At 33.9% G+C, this 15507-nt stretch overlaps 1 protein-coding gene across 4 annotated transcripts in view; it reads right to left on the reverse strand.

Moving 5' to 3' along the window:
• Positions 1-483: 483 nt before the first annotated feature.
• Positions 484-15507, reverse strand: part of LOC119634031 (neural cell adhesion molecule 2) — a 33115-nt gene continuing 18091 nt past the window's right edge. For all 4 annotated transcript variants that reach the window (XM_038027938.1, XM_038027935.1, XM_038027937.1 and 1 more), the window contains 6 exons: positions 10641-10925; positions 10307-10426; positions 9672-9803; positions 5536-5688; positions 1581-2069; positions 484-1404 (listed from right to left, as the gene is read on the reverse strand). In XM_038027938.1, coding sequence (XP_037883866.1) covers positions 1193-1404; positions 1581-2069; positions 5536-5688; positions 9672-9803; positions 10307-10426; positions 10641-10925 — 1391 coding nt within the window. In that variant the 3' untranslated portion in view covers positions 484-1192. The remainder of the gene's footprint in view (positions 1405-1580; positions 2070-5535; positions 5689-9671; positions 9804-10306; positions 10427-10640; positions 10926-15507) is intronic.

Below are 15507 nucleotides of genomic sequence, written 5' to 3' on the forward strand. Positions count from 1 at the left end.
AAGCATTTCCGTAAATTCTGTTGGCGATCAGCTTCCTTCTTCAAATTTTCGTTTGTAGAAAGTTTGAAAGATCTCGAAAGTAATTTTTGCTGCACTTTCGCTTCAGAGTAAGTAAGAGGTGCAACGTCTTTCTTATTCTAAAAATTAGTCAGAGCACTATTACGTGACTCGTGAGATTTGAGTCTCGATCAAAATGATGAGGGTAGACGATTGTTCGGATCGGCCCATTTTTCCGATTACTTGCCATACAACGCCGAAGATGTGTGAGGTATTTGAAGGCGAATGATATTCCGCTATAGTGCTTTCACTTGTTCTAGACTGTCACAGTGTCCTACCTCGTTAAATAACAATTTTCGAATATCTTGATTGCTTCAGAGTACTTAGAGGCCGTCGACGAAAATTCAAAGGACGCAAGATGTTTAAAGAAAGTTCTTTGCTTGTTTTTGTTTCTTTATTTATAGGAAAAATAAAAATTTTATTTTCTTTAAATACCCATCGTTCAGAGCATGTCTTGTATACGTGCAATTTTCAGAAGGAAGTGCAGTAAGAGAAGGAGACAGGGAGTGGCAGCAGTTTAGTAGATGTGTGACAAATTTGTAACTGTTATGCGATTCACATATGAGTGACTGAACTCATCGCAACTGTGACATTTGAACTGCGCGAGCAGTGATTGTTCGTAAAGAAAGCCTCGAACGGCTCTACTCTTTTACGCTTCTATATCTTCAAAATCTTACTGCATTTTAGAAACACATTGCACTATAATTCCCGGTACTTTTCTGACAAAATAAAAAATAAACAAATTGCACTTGCAAACTATCACAGAATATGTATATAAATAAATAAAGAAAATCTAATATATATATATAGAATTTTTTTTTTTTTTTTTTATTGCACAATTTTCATGCAACTTAAGTCAGGTACCTGAAAATAAATGCAATTTACTTAACATATACAACAATGCAATGTGTGGATAAGTGTAATATGTTTTTCTTGTTTTTTCTTTTTTGTACAAAAAACAAAAAATTTTAACAATAATTTCGGTTCTAAAGTTATTTCGTTAGAAAAGCTTGGCTTTTATGTTTTCTTCTGTATTTTCTTTTTTTTTTTTTTAGTGTATGTGTTTTTTTCAATGGTTTCTAATTGTTTTCTAATTTATTTAAAGTTAGTTACGTTGAAAAATTTCTACGAAAACTTACAAATACTTCGTGTACGATGCAGACGAGATTAAACCTAACGCTATAATGATAATGAAGTTTTGTGCCACGGTATGGCTGGCTAAATTCGTAAGGGTGGCAAAGATTTTCACCGAACTCCAATCACTGAGGCCGGCCAGATTAAGTGAGGCAGCACGCATTAAATACGTCGTGTTTGTTTGTAAACGTGTTACCACGAAACGTCGTCCATCTGTGCATGCAAGTGAATATGGGAAAAAGTTTGAAACAAAAAAAAAAAAAAAAAAAAAAAAAAAAAAGAAGAAAAAATAAAATTGAGATGATCTCCGAAATTGTTCATTAAGTCTGGTCAAGATTGCGTATATGGACACACAGAAAGGCACATGCATATATAGTTATTATATTTACCTCTGTGGAAAAGGAAATCTCTTCGTTTGGCATAACTCCAATTGCCGGCACAATACTTGAATTCATTTTCACTCATATACTCTACCCGATAACCAATTGTTTGCATATTATCCGGTACACTAGAGAATTTCACTGAACGTATATCCAGCTCCAAGCCGTCGGTGAAAGCTCGCTTTAATTGAAACCTTGAAGGCCCTATCGGTTTTTGGCCTTTACGCAATTTAATAATTCGTTCGAGTATGCCTAACGGATTTGCTACTTTGCATTTATAGTCACCGAAATGACTGTCATTACGTACGTGTATCTGCAGCGTTGAACCGTAATCGGCATAAAACCAACGATAGTTGCTGCCGCTTATCCCGTGTCCATCATGTAACCACGTAAAGGATGGCGGCGGTTCACCCATTGCATCGCATGAGATATTTACACTTCCACCCACAAAGGAATACTGCAGTAAAGCGGTATCGTTATCAAACCAGTGCGGTTTATCTGCCAAACAAAAGACCAACAAAAAGAGAAAAAATGAAAATACACCAACAACAATAAAAAAAACCATAAAACCCAATGAATGCAAAGTGAAGTTTCTTGCAAAGCGTTTTACATACATGTGTGCAAACTGAACTGAACTGAACTGAGATGAACTGAACTGAACTGAACTTTTCTATACAAATTGGGTTTCCTTTTACATACGTTGTGTTGTTACTACGTTGATAGTAGTGCATTTACAGATTCTTTGCCTTTATCTAAGTGCATTTATACGTTACGATAATTTATGAATACTTGTGGAAGGTATTCTTTCCACGATTTTCTATTTTCTCGTTTGTCAAATCCAGTTCAGTGGCCACTGCTGTTTCAAACGCATATTGCTCAAGTAAACTACGCTTTCTCTTGTTTCAACTAAAATTCAATTAACCATTCCGGAAAGCCTTAGTTAGCTCTCTTAACAACTTTCAAAAAATCAACATAATTTTCATAAAGTAATTTTTCAAAGTAAATCTATCAGAACCGGCCTCACTTATTGTACGATTTATTGTATTTCTGTTGCGTATTTCTTTGGGGAAAATATCAAAAGCCTAATGTGTTTGACTTTAGATCCTACTACCAATGCGTAGTGTATCCTTATAGGGAGGAGGTATTAAGTTGGCGCATATTTATAAAACACCTAACGTGGAATGATTTAAAAAAAGACTTAATTCTTATTACACCAATCAATTCGGAATCATTTTGTCAAACGACTTAAGCCTGCCTGTGCATTCCTCCGGCCCTCTGATTGATGTTCGCATATGGATACTTGTGTCCAGCTTACAAAGAAAGCAACTTTCGACATATTTTGACGAAATTTTTTACTCTGGCATGTTCTGGCACCATTTTTACTCTGCTGCTCACCATATAATGCAAGCAAAAATGTTATAGCGAGGCAAAAACGACCTCTAAATACCCCACACCACTTCACCTACTGAAATTCTTCACTTACTTTTGTGATAAAATTTAAAAAGTTATTTCTTGCTACCTCTTGGTTGCCCTTACATGAACTAACGCGCAGAGAACGGACCCAAATGGTCCCACTTTAAACGCGGACGACATTTGAGTCAGATGAGAGTTAAGGATTAACTTTCATCATAACATAACAACTCTTTGTAGTCCTATGTTCGGTATGTGTAGATATTATATTGAGTCAACCAACCCCAAAGTGAACTTTAGGTCTTCCGCCGCCATGAGGTATCGAAAATAAGGCAATAATGCAAAGGGTTAACAAGTACATTTTTATAGGAGTAAAATGAGCCGGAGGTGCTACAAAAAATGGGTCTGTTTGATCCATATTCTTGATAGCTGCTTAGTATATGGCCGAAATATTAATAGCTAGCAATTTTTGTGTGCATTGTAGAAGCTGTGGTCGATTCACTACTTGCTCAATAGCATTGGCTTTGGGTCAAGGCACGGTTTTGTGCAAAATTTCGGTCGGTATGTCACCTGCTTGGCAGTTCGATCCAGAAGGAAGAGGATATGTACTCTTCCTCTGCTTGATGCCTCTGGTCGAATCTGATTGACGTTGCCAATCGACTAACTCACCACGTTTACAGTATGTCAGCTGATTTATTTCGATAATGCGATATTCCCATTCCCCTTCGTCCTTACTTGCAAAATAAAGTGTCAAATAAACAACCCTGTGTCCGACATTTTTAACTAATAATTTATACACGAAAAGTTAATAATATGTGAAGATGACTTAATCTACACTTAAACAGCAATATATAATATAACAACTTGATACCTACGGTTAGAACGAAAACAAGTCGACAATACGAAAAATATTCTTCCTGTAGGCTGCTGCGTGCCTTCTAGAGAAGATATATAATTCACGATTAGTACAAAAGAGATGAGGGTCTTCTTTTCTTTTCGTAAAGCAGATAGGAGACAATGAAGCAGTGTTCTCTTGGCCATCTTACTGTAGCACTTGCAAAATGGCCTAAATACGTTCGTAAAAACTGGCAAGAGCAGAATGCAGTCAGATCGGTGTGAAAAACCTTTAACCTTCGTAACAATAACGAAAATTAGCGATTAGGTCATTGCAGACTTGACCGAATCGATGCTTTGCGTAAGTTTAGTCTCCTTAAAGTGTCCAGACTTGAACTGTAGAAACTATTATATTAAAGATGTCTTTAAAATTTTAAACAATCAATCATTTGTGCATTTAATAAAGACTTTGGTAGCATTTTAGATTAGCTGCAGTTGCTTTAAATTAGCAGCAGTTTAATCAGTTAACTATGTTTATATATTCTATTGTATAATGTTGACAGACAACTGCTTATTTTCTACCTACGTCTAAACTCTTCGCTATACCTTTGTCTCTTACCATAAATGTAAGAATAATTAGGTGGATTTTGGTTTGAATACCTGAAAATTTGTCAATATTTTATATGACTTTGCCTATCTAACTAAATCTGTGTGCCTACACATATGCACAAGCACGGGAATGTATTTAAATCAGTGCAAAAACCTACTATACAGAATTTGAAAGTTAATCGCATTTAAAGATAAAATGATAGAAAGAGAGAGAGAGAGAGAGAGAGAGAGAGAGAGAGAGAGGAAGAGACAGGTAACGATGAAAGTCTAACAAAATGAACACTTTATGTTAATGTATGTGAAATATACATAGATATATGATTGTGATACAAAACATATACATATGTGTAAATATTGCAGAAAAGGACATTTTTGGCCATTTGGACACCATAAGTATACTGGCATGAATATACGAGATTTAATAAATGCTTAACTAAGCATACCAACATACATACATATATCAGTATACAAAACATACACATACAATTGTAGTGTGTGTGCAAACAGGCAAACAGTGAATAATATCACAGACAGACATAGATGGTCGACACCCAGTGTACGTGGACATACGTGAGCTATATAAAGTTAGTTACCTATACACCTACTCGAACATCTGTGGTTCATAATTTTTGCAAAGATAAATATTGCAGAGAGAAAACATAACATAACTGCATACATACAAAGATGAATTTATGCACAAGCCTGGTAATTACTTAAGTTTACCACATTCACTTATATGTTTTTGACTTTGTTGCACTTACTTTAACTCATATAAAAAACGTATACCGAGTATCCACATAATTCCAAAGTGGATTTAGAGAATTTAAAAAAGTAAATTGTTAATCATATAATCAAAAAAAAAAAATGTAAAGCTTTTAATTATATGACTTTTCTTACTTTGCTTTTTTGTTTGTTTTTTCAAAAATCAAGAATATAAAAAAAAAAAAACAAAACAAGAGCAACTTTTTTATTGCACAGTTGTGTACCTGCTCTTGGACCCGTGGGTTTTTGCCATAGTTATGTTTTTTTTTGGTCTATTTTTTGTTGTTTTTTTTGTTTTTTTTTTTTTTTTTTTTGCTTTTTGTTAAATCACTTTTATTATTATACTTACGTTGTATTCTCAGCAGTATCGTTATCTGATCGGAGTCCGAAAATGTTGGTGTTATACGCATTGCCCGGCACGTATACTCGCCGGCGTCCTGTTGTGTTACATTTTTGATAAAAAGACCATCCGACAGTTTTTTATGTTTACTCGAGTTGGCTGCTGTAAAATGAAATCACATAAGATAATAAAGATATGCCTTTCTCACGGTTTTAATAACTTTAGTGCAAACAAAAACAAAAACGCAATTCATCTTGAATGTTTATTATTTACGGTAAACACAGGAAATTGAGTTCAGTTTCTTATTTTTTCTTTACCGCCAGAAAAATGGTTAAATCAATTGAGCCGCTGCTAACAATTGTAACATACCACTCAGAAGAAGTTTGTGGGATAGTATATAAAAATTGCCGTTATTGGCAAATCTAAATGATTTCCCGACAATACCAAGCTTCAAGGGAACTATGTCAAGATTTTATAGCATTCTGATCATTAGTTTGCAGGTTACAGTTGTTTTAGTGATGCTACTTTTGCTTTGGTGGAACAATGGAAAAATCTGAACTTCGTTGTAGAGAGAGCGTGGTTGGTGGTATCAGAGAATGATATATATTCGTAAATAGTGATCCTATATCTGAATGGCATACTATGAACTAATCGAATGATCTGATAGCCAAGTCTTTTAAGCAAATAGGAGATAAGCACTTTATCGAAGCTGTTGTTCGTCGAGGGGTTGTTTAAGCCCAAGTATTTTATGTCTCTTGAGTTCGGAGGAACTGTTTGTAGCTATATGTTCGATTTTCTTCTCTTTATGACTAATCTCTCTCAGGGCATATTCTCGATATTACGGCTATGGTAAGTGAAATAGGCAGTCTTCTGAACACGGCCTTGGCAACCGCGATACTCATCTACTTAGTTACTCATGCGTTTAACTAGAGAGTATATGAAAAAAAAAAATTTATTCTGTTACCAAAGGAACATCAAAATTAGTTTATTTTTTGCCTTCGATAACACTGGATCCAACCGAATGATAACAATATGAAACTGAAATTTTCCCTATCGTTAATACGCTCGAGAGTAGTTAGAGCAAAATAGAAAAAAACTCACAGAAAAATTGCAAAAATTTTAATTTGAAGTTATTTACCTCATGAAGATAATAAAAACAAAATTGTGTTTTACTCATTGTTTTTAGAACATGTGGGGAAAATTTCTATTCGCCATATGAGTGAAAGGATTGGAATCATTTTTGCCTGTAAAGTTAAAGTTTTGTAGAATTTTTTGTTCGAATTTCATAGCGACATTTATTATAGAAAATTTTCGCCGAAAGACTACACTACCCTCGATGGGTTAAATATTTGAGTTTGTTAGCCGAAAACACGGTCGATTCCAACGAATTTTAATTTAGTACAAAAGCGAAATATAATGAATAGGACGCGAAAAAATTATTGTTATCTTTGTAAGGAAAAAATTCTCACTGTTGGAGATAGCACACCGGTTTCGCCGGTCTCGCACAACTTCCTTCCCAAAGAATTTATTCCATATCTATGGCTGTTCACTAGAATGAACATAAGGCCGCCAGAATAAACCTAAGGCCACTAAAATAAACCTAGTTTTCCTTAAACGTTAAAAATTTGAATTGTTTTAATTCACGGCTCACGGTTCTCTTAACTTCTGAAATTCAATTTCTATGTTCACTAGGTGTTACGAAAGCTTTGCATAGTAAGCCTAAATTTACGTTATTTACTTAACATTCTCCGACCTTCATTTATGTGACTTACGCTCAATATAATTTTAGTTATTACAACTATTCACTGACACAGGTGTAAATTTACAATTCCTAAGTTTTATGATCTTCTTTATTTAATTCCCGGTTTTCTTAACTTAACGCTGCTACTCGCCCTGACACTCTTAGACCACTTGACATCAATCGGCTGTCATGGATCCACTGTCTCTCGAGTCTCCGCGAAACTACTACTTGTAAAAAAGCGATTTGACGGTTAAGTTGCTAGGGCCCGTCTACACTCTCTCGCACTTTAATGAACAACTTTTTTCTCTTTCATTCAAAGTCAAGGGACTAATTTTAACATTTCAAGTGAAGGCGCTTAATTTCAATTAGGGTTACTCTATATCTACCCTTATGTCCGTCTGCTGTGTTCTATTACAAACTACTATTACTGCCTATAATTGTTAGCCAGCATTTAATCTGGTATATGGGACCAAAATGGGAAACGATTTTGGTTCTCATATCGAGAATTAGTCTAAAAATGTTCATATTATGTACTATGAAGATGGATGAATATGAATATATAATTTATTATATATATCATATATTACACGTTACATAGGGAGAATAAAATTTTGAGATCGTAATCGTACCTTCTACGCTTTACGTACATTTTAATGAACTTAACATGCTCTTTGTGGTAGGCGTAAAAATTCATAGACTTGCCTTGACATAAAAAATAAAAGCACATATATATATGTGAGAAATGCTAACACACAATGACTTAAAAGGATTCGTGCGATGATATAAAAACTTAAGTGTGCTAGAGGCGAATCACACGCTGGATTGTCAGATTTCACAACTACAAAAAATTTGCTAAGTATTTGTTAACATGTGTTAGGCAACGCCTTACAGGTTTTATAGAATTAATTTTCCATTTGACAACCGTAAAAAGCAATAAACAAACAAACTTGACATAAAGTAACACTTGCAGAAGTTGTTCGTGAGATGATCTACTGGCTGGCAATAGCAAAAAGTTATATAAATAGAAAAAATATTTAAGTATAATTAAATAAATAAAAAAGTTTTGATTATATGTATTTATTGTGGGTTTTTATTTTATTAATGAACTAAATCAATTCTCAGTTAATAATAATAGTGAGGAGAAAGTTTTATTTCAATAACGGGATAGAAGGGGTTAGAATAGTTTTGTGAAGTTATTTGAACATTTCTTATTGCATAATTTAAGGAGAACTTTTGAAACTGTTGTCTATAACGGGGGGTCAAACAAACAGAAAACTTATTGCTTCAAGAAGGGCGCAAGACATGTGCAAAGTGTAAAAACAAGTTGTTATCATTTGTCAATTGTGTTTTATACAATAGATGGGAGCATTTGTCAAATTGTGACTTCACCTTTAGTAAGTTTTATCTTTAACTTTTACGCAAACTGCGGACAACGTAAACTTGAATAAAGCGAGTTTTGAGTAAACGACATGTGAGATACGGGGAAATCATTACATTTCGAAGGAAAATGCTGTTGAATTCTACCTACTGACGGTAAACGGCTACAATACAACATTAGATGCAGGCGTTCCAGTCAAGGGAAGCTAAACATCCTTAGCGCCAGTATTAACGGGAATCAGTTGAGCTCAACGACCCAATAATATTATCTAGGCTAAGTAGCTAACACCAACATCTGATGCAATTGCTGTTAAACGTGAAAAAGTCAATTTTTCAACTTTACGACGCTCGTCCTCATATTATCCAACCCGTATAGTAAGAGTTAATAGGCATTTCCCTTTCATTTTTATCCTATTCTAACCAACGAGTTGTTGTCAACTTGTTGTAGACAATTACTACCTACTCTATCTTTAGCTGAATATTAATTGTAATTAAAAGAAGAAGATAATTGTATTTAATTACTGTTAAAAATGTTGCTTCACAACCCGTCTAATGTGACTCTACACGCATTAAATTCATTTATCTCTAAAGGAATGGTCTGCGTACGTGTGTGACGGTTTATGTGCAGGATAACGTTGCAGAGGAAATTCAAAATTTAATGCCTTGCAGTAATTTTCCATGGCATACTTTTCAAAAAGATTCCAGTAAATAAAAAACAACAGTAAATTTAAATCACCTCAAGCAGTAAATGGTTTCAATTTAAATTAGAAATTTTTCTTCCATATTTCTAACGTGTATTCTGCTGCTGGTGTATACTTCAACCGAAACAAAGTTAATGTTAATGAAAGTGCATACTTTTGTTCTGTTCTGTTGCTGCTGTTGCTCTCGTTGTTTCTAAAAATGTGTATGTATATATATGTGTGTGTGTGTGTGATGTGTGTAATGTGTGCGTTTGTTTTGATGACTTTTAGAAATACTAAAAGCATAGAAGGATGTATATGCATACACGCACATAGAAAATACTTACTATTTATGTATTCTCCATTGAAGAGCCAAGAAATCTCTGGTGATGGATCGCCTTTAACCAAACAATAGACAGTAGCATCACGGCCTTCTCGAGCCGACTGCACCATCTCAGTGCTGTCAAAAGATATTTTCTCTGTGTGCTCGAAGAAAATTCATATACATTCAACCGCATAAATATAAATACGCACATACATATATTGTATAAAACGCAAAAGGATAAACATAATAAACAATGACAAAAGTATAGCAAACAATAAGAGTAGAAAAGAAAAGAAAATAAGAAGAGAAAAAAACAAGAAAAGAGATGAACAAGGAATGATATTAAATCAAACAAAACATATCAAAAAGCGTACCATAGTTTACATTAAGGAATATACAGACCATTGAAGACACATAAACACACACACACACACATATATATATATATATATATATATATATAGAACAAAAAGAACAGACCAAAGAAAATTCATAATCAAGCCATGAGCGTTATTATCATTAGATATTTTTAGTATAAGGTTTGAAGAAAATTTAAAATGAAAACGAAAAAAAAAAAAGAAAAGAGAAAAATATCAAAATTTAAGTTCTTAATAAGATTTATATTTGCTGTTGCGCTGCATAAATGAAAATACTAACGATTTACGAGCAGTTCAAAGGATTTTCTTTCTTTTTTTCTGGTTTCTTTGCTAAGGGCCTCGCAGGTCCAATTGCCTTTATCTGCCAGAGCAATGTGCTCGAACACCAACGCTAAAAGACCTGCAAATACAAATACATAGTTACTGGTTGACGTACATATACATACATACATACACATGTACATGTACACCATATGTATGTATATGAAAAAGGCTACGAGCTGAACGTTCGTCACTTTTTTTTTATTTAAATGTTATTTTGTTGAAATTTCATAATTTCATTAAAGTATAGTGATTTGCTTTTATTTTTATTTATTTCTCTTTTCTGTTCATACCGGCTTTCTTTTCAATGTGCACCCGGCCTTTTGTATTTTCACGAGCCGCACCACTGGAATCTTTCCATTTTATGTCGATATCCTTTTGTGTTATTGTTGTGCAAAAAATTATAAAAGAATCGTTTACAAAATGCGTTATGGATGGCGTGGATGGTCTCAGTTTTAACAAGCTGTTGCTATTGCTGTTGCCGCTAGTATTGCCACCGTTAGCACCGTTATCTTTCCCGCTACCGTTGCTACTGCTGTTTGGGTTTACATTGCCACTTTCCTGTCCCCATACCGCAACTGCCGCAAAAAATAAGCCAGAAAAATAATATTTTTATTTAAAATTATTTGGTTGTTAAACTTGCTGCATGTTTACACATATATATTTATGGTTTTTCTCTACTGCCCGCTTTTCGTTCCTCGCTACCCGAGAAATTTTTATTTATTTAAAATTGTGTTTGCAAATAAGTAAGAAAGGAAGTGAACATAAATAAAAAAATCAAAAATGGACCTAATTTCTGCATCAGTTTTTTTTTTTTTTTTTTTTTTTCAATTTTTAAACAATTCTTCAAATAAAAAACAATATAAGTTCATAGAGAGGATGGGAACTTAATTATGAAATTTTCATTAATCAAAATTTGTTTTGGCGAAAGAACTAAACAAGTGGTAACGGGTGCCTGTGGCGTATGAATTATTTCTTTTATAGATTCTTTTATACCGTATATTTTCTGTGGAACGAGGTTAAAATGAAAAACTTAAAAAACTTAAAAGTGTAGCTTTGGGTAAAAGTGAAGCTGGTCGCACTTCACAAAGTTATTTTATATCGAGCACAAGAGTTGTATTAAATTTTCGTTTATTAAATATTTTCCACGTCAAATATCGTCAAAGAACCAATTAATTATAGTTGGTATTAGTGTGAAAAACAAAAATTATAAAAAAATTATAAAAAAATGTTTTATAGACGTCCGTGTATTAATTAAAATTACAAAAGTTGCGTTAGGACTTTTTGCCTAGAATAGGAGACTTGGTTTTAAATTTCTTCTTCTTACCGTATTCATGTTTTCATGTTTTTTGCATTCATTAGTGCTAACTGAATGTGAAATATAAGCTTATCGGGGCCCCACATACGCGGAATATCTATTCATGAACTGCTAACTAGACTAAAAAGTAAAGCCACAGTGGCAGCCAAAAAAAACAATGTTTTTTTTACAATTTATCTTGGATGGAAGCAAAGGTAATATAATAATAACGTTCGGTGAGATTATTGAATTTTCACATTATTACGGTATGAAAGAAAAAATATACCCGAAATATATTAAAAAGAAATACTTTGCTTAATAGAGTTATTCAAGTAATCATTTTTCAAAATAAGGCGTGGGTAGCGGTTGAAATAATTCGGTTCCAAAATGTCGCCCGGTTCGTTGAATGCAAGAGTGCAAAATGGACATACGGACGGACGAATAAACAGGCGTAAATCGATTTGATGAGTGATTCACGATCGATCGATGTTATAAAAGGGAGGATCTTTCCCAAGTCCTTTGCAAGCTCTTGCATACATTGACGCAAACTTAATTCCTTTGTAGAAATATTGAGAAATCATTAAAATTTACTTATCAAAAATACCATACATATGCATAAGCTCTGAAACGATTGAAATCGCTCTCAACCTCATAGGTACTCAACGGTCATCTTGACCAAGCTATACATCTAAGTATACATGTCTTTTATTAGAAATGCTTTTAAATGGTCGTAAACACTTTCTAACAACATGTGTTAGTACATTAGAGAAGTTAGCAGGTGCTCATAGCAGGCAGGTGCCCACAAATCAAATAAAAACTTTTTGCAGGCAATGAATTTTTTGCCCACGTTTTCGGGAAGGTTTAAAGTATCTGTGAAGCCAAAAAATAGATTTTCTGTAAAATTTACCGCTTATGACTTAATCGACCCCTTGAGCTTTCGCCGCTAGATTCGCGATTAAAACTTCGTAACTTTGTCTTTCTCGCGGCATTTGAGTTTACGTGGTACTCTTTGTTACTTACGCACCTTCTTGCACCTATATTAGCGAACTTCTCTACTGCGCTATCGAAGAGTTTCTAACGTATAGAAATAAACATTGGTGACATCAAAAGGTTAAGCGATTTTCATCATATGTACATTTCAGAGTCCATCCGCCTGTTACTTAAATACCCAATTAAGAGAGTGAAACTTTGAAATTTTTCATCTTTACCTCGTTTAGTCATCATATTACGACGAATATGTTATCGTTCAACATAATCATCATGTACGTTATGTTATGTTTACCTCAAAGAATATCTTACAATATACAATGAAATATTGCCCCTGGCATAAACTGTTTACGTAGCATGTTACCCGTATAGTTGTGTTGTGTTATTAGATGTTCCAAAGTAAGTTAAACGTAACAATTTATTAATTTTAAACGCTGAACTATGCATTTTTTCTACCGCGATATATATGAAATTCATCCGCAACTACAACAAAGCCACATATAGGTAGCAGAATCTTAACCATCTTAAGACTTGAGCCATGAAATCATAATTAAAAATTTAGTAAAACAATTTAATTAAAAAAAGGAGAATTTGAAAAGAATCTCAAACGTTATAGTAAAGAAATCTCCATAATCGTATGCCGAATATACCCAATCACATGGAGCATGGCATCATGTTAAATATGGTATTAAAATGTCCGATCCAGTTCATTCTCAGTAAGGTTCTCCATAGGCTATTTGTGAACTATTCCATCGATGTAATAATCATTACAAAATGAAATATCAAAAAAGTAAACGTTGTTCGAAGCCTAGTTACAAGCAGAGTAAAGTTTTCTTAACACTCTCTACAATTATAAGACAATTGAGTTACATAATGGATACCGGAAGTATTACTTAGCACGAGTATCGCACACACTTCTAAGAAATATTATTAAAAATTTAAATTTTATTTGGAATGATTACAATCTCTCTATCTGCTGCAATAAAAATGCCTTCTTAATGTAAAGGTAAATAAATGAATAATAAAAAGTCTAATCCAAATTTTATAAAGTGCTTGGAAAGAAAATAAGGTCAAATCGATTTTTCAGATACCTTTATTCAAGAATATTATTATTGTAAAAAATAATTCCATTCAAACTACTGCGTATCGAAGAAGAAGAAGAAGAAGAAGATGAAAAATAAGACAAACTATGCTAAAGGAAATTGTATTAGAATTTATCGCAATAACTCGTATTATACGAATAAAGTCTAAAATAATATTAAAATGCAAATTTTTTGATATGATTAAGGACGACATTCTATAAAAATTACGAAACGATTTTTTGTTAAGTAAAAATCTTAGTATCAACTGAATATTTTCGTTGCAAATACTTGATGGCATTTTGTAAACGACGTTTAACTTAAATCAATTAAATCAAATAGAAGCAAACCGAAAGCTGCTTACTGAGCAGGTCACTGATGGCGATGCTAAGCGAAGTGTTGTTGACATGAATTGAAGCGCGAAACGATAAAATGCAAATGAATTTGTTTATCTATTTGGAATCTTAAGCAAAACAGCCACAGAGAGGGAGAGTATGCCGGCTATTAAACACATTCGATAACAGATAATCCTTACTCTGCATAATGGAGCACACATTTTTACATCTACGCGAATATATAAAAATAAATAAATAAACAAATACATAAAAACAAGTTCTGTTTTAAAGTGACATTAAAATGCATATCATATTGTTCGAACATTCTAAGGTATTGTCTATGCGCACCAGACAGTCTGACTGACTTTGAGGACAAACGGAAAACGTATAGCGAGACAAAGTTGAAAAGTAGAACATTAGTTTAATGTACGTAGGGTCGATTTTGTTTCATTTATTTTCAAACCAGAGAAGAAGAATCAAGCATCAGGTCTATGCATAAATCGGTGGAAGACGAATCTTGGATACTCAGCGCTAGCTGAAGAAGATTTTTGATATTTTCAATTTTTAAGATATTTTGGTGAAATCTAAAATACCGACATGTTCTGGCACAAAAGCCGAAGGCCATTGAGAATGCCTCAAATCGGAGCGCTTTTTCGACGCCTATTTAAAAAGTTGCTACATTAATAATTGTATTGAGCGAAGTGGTGTGGAATCTTCAGTAGTGGACCATGACTGACTGCAACGTTTCTACTTGTTTTTTAAGTTATATATACATATGTATATGCATTTCAATATGACAAATCACTCAGAAGATATTCCCTATCCGTGCAACTTGATGGCGGTCAGAAGATAGGAAATGACCGCAGGCGAGTGCTTTTACCGACTGAGCATTTACTATCGCTGCGACCAAGCACTCTCTACCATGCTGAGATTTGAACCCGCGACCCCCGACTCGGCTCTAAAGCAGCGCATTCTAACAGTTTTATGAGAATTCCTAACGATGGGCAAGTACTTCAACCCTTTTTAAGAATGAATATACTTTTCATGTCCCTCCTAGCTTAGCCACGTTAGTCTCACCAAAATATTTTGGTCATGAGTTTGCTTTTAGAGATTTAATCGGACCTCTCCTTACATGCAATATGCTCTTTACCACACGGGGACATGAGCCCGCGAAAACTGACTTCACCGACTTGGTAGTAGCATTTCTCATCTACTAGGCATCTCATCCCGATCTCAACTTGATTAACTCGAAAGCTTCTAAAAATCGTAAAACTTTTAACAAGAGACTGACAGCGAAGATACGATAAATGTAGATGAGCATCTTTCGCGTTCGATTAGACTGAAATCGGAGAAATACGGTTCAGTATTACAAACAATAATTCTATAAAACATAAGGGGGCCAAACTAATTGAGAAATCGCGTTGCTCTTTCAGATATACGTTTGTCTGGCGGTGTAACAGTG

Source organism: Glossina fuscipes, unplaced genomic scaffold, assembly GCF_014805625.2.
Source record: "Glossina fuscipes isolate IAEA_lab_2018 unplaced genomic scaffold, Yale_Gfus_2 2, whole genome shotgun sequence".
In the NCBI taxonomy this organism is placed as follows: Eukaryota; Metazoa; Arthropoda; class Insecta; order Diptera; family Glossinidae; genus Glossina; species Glossina fuscipes.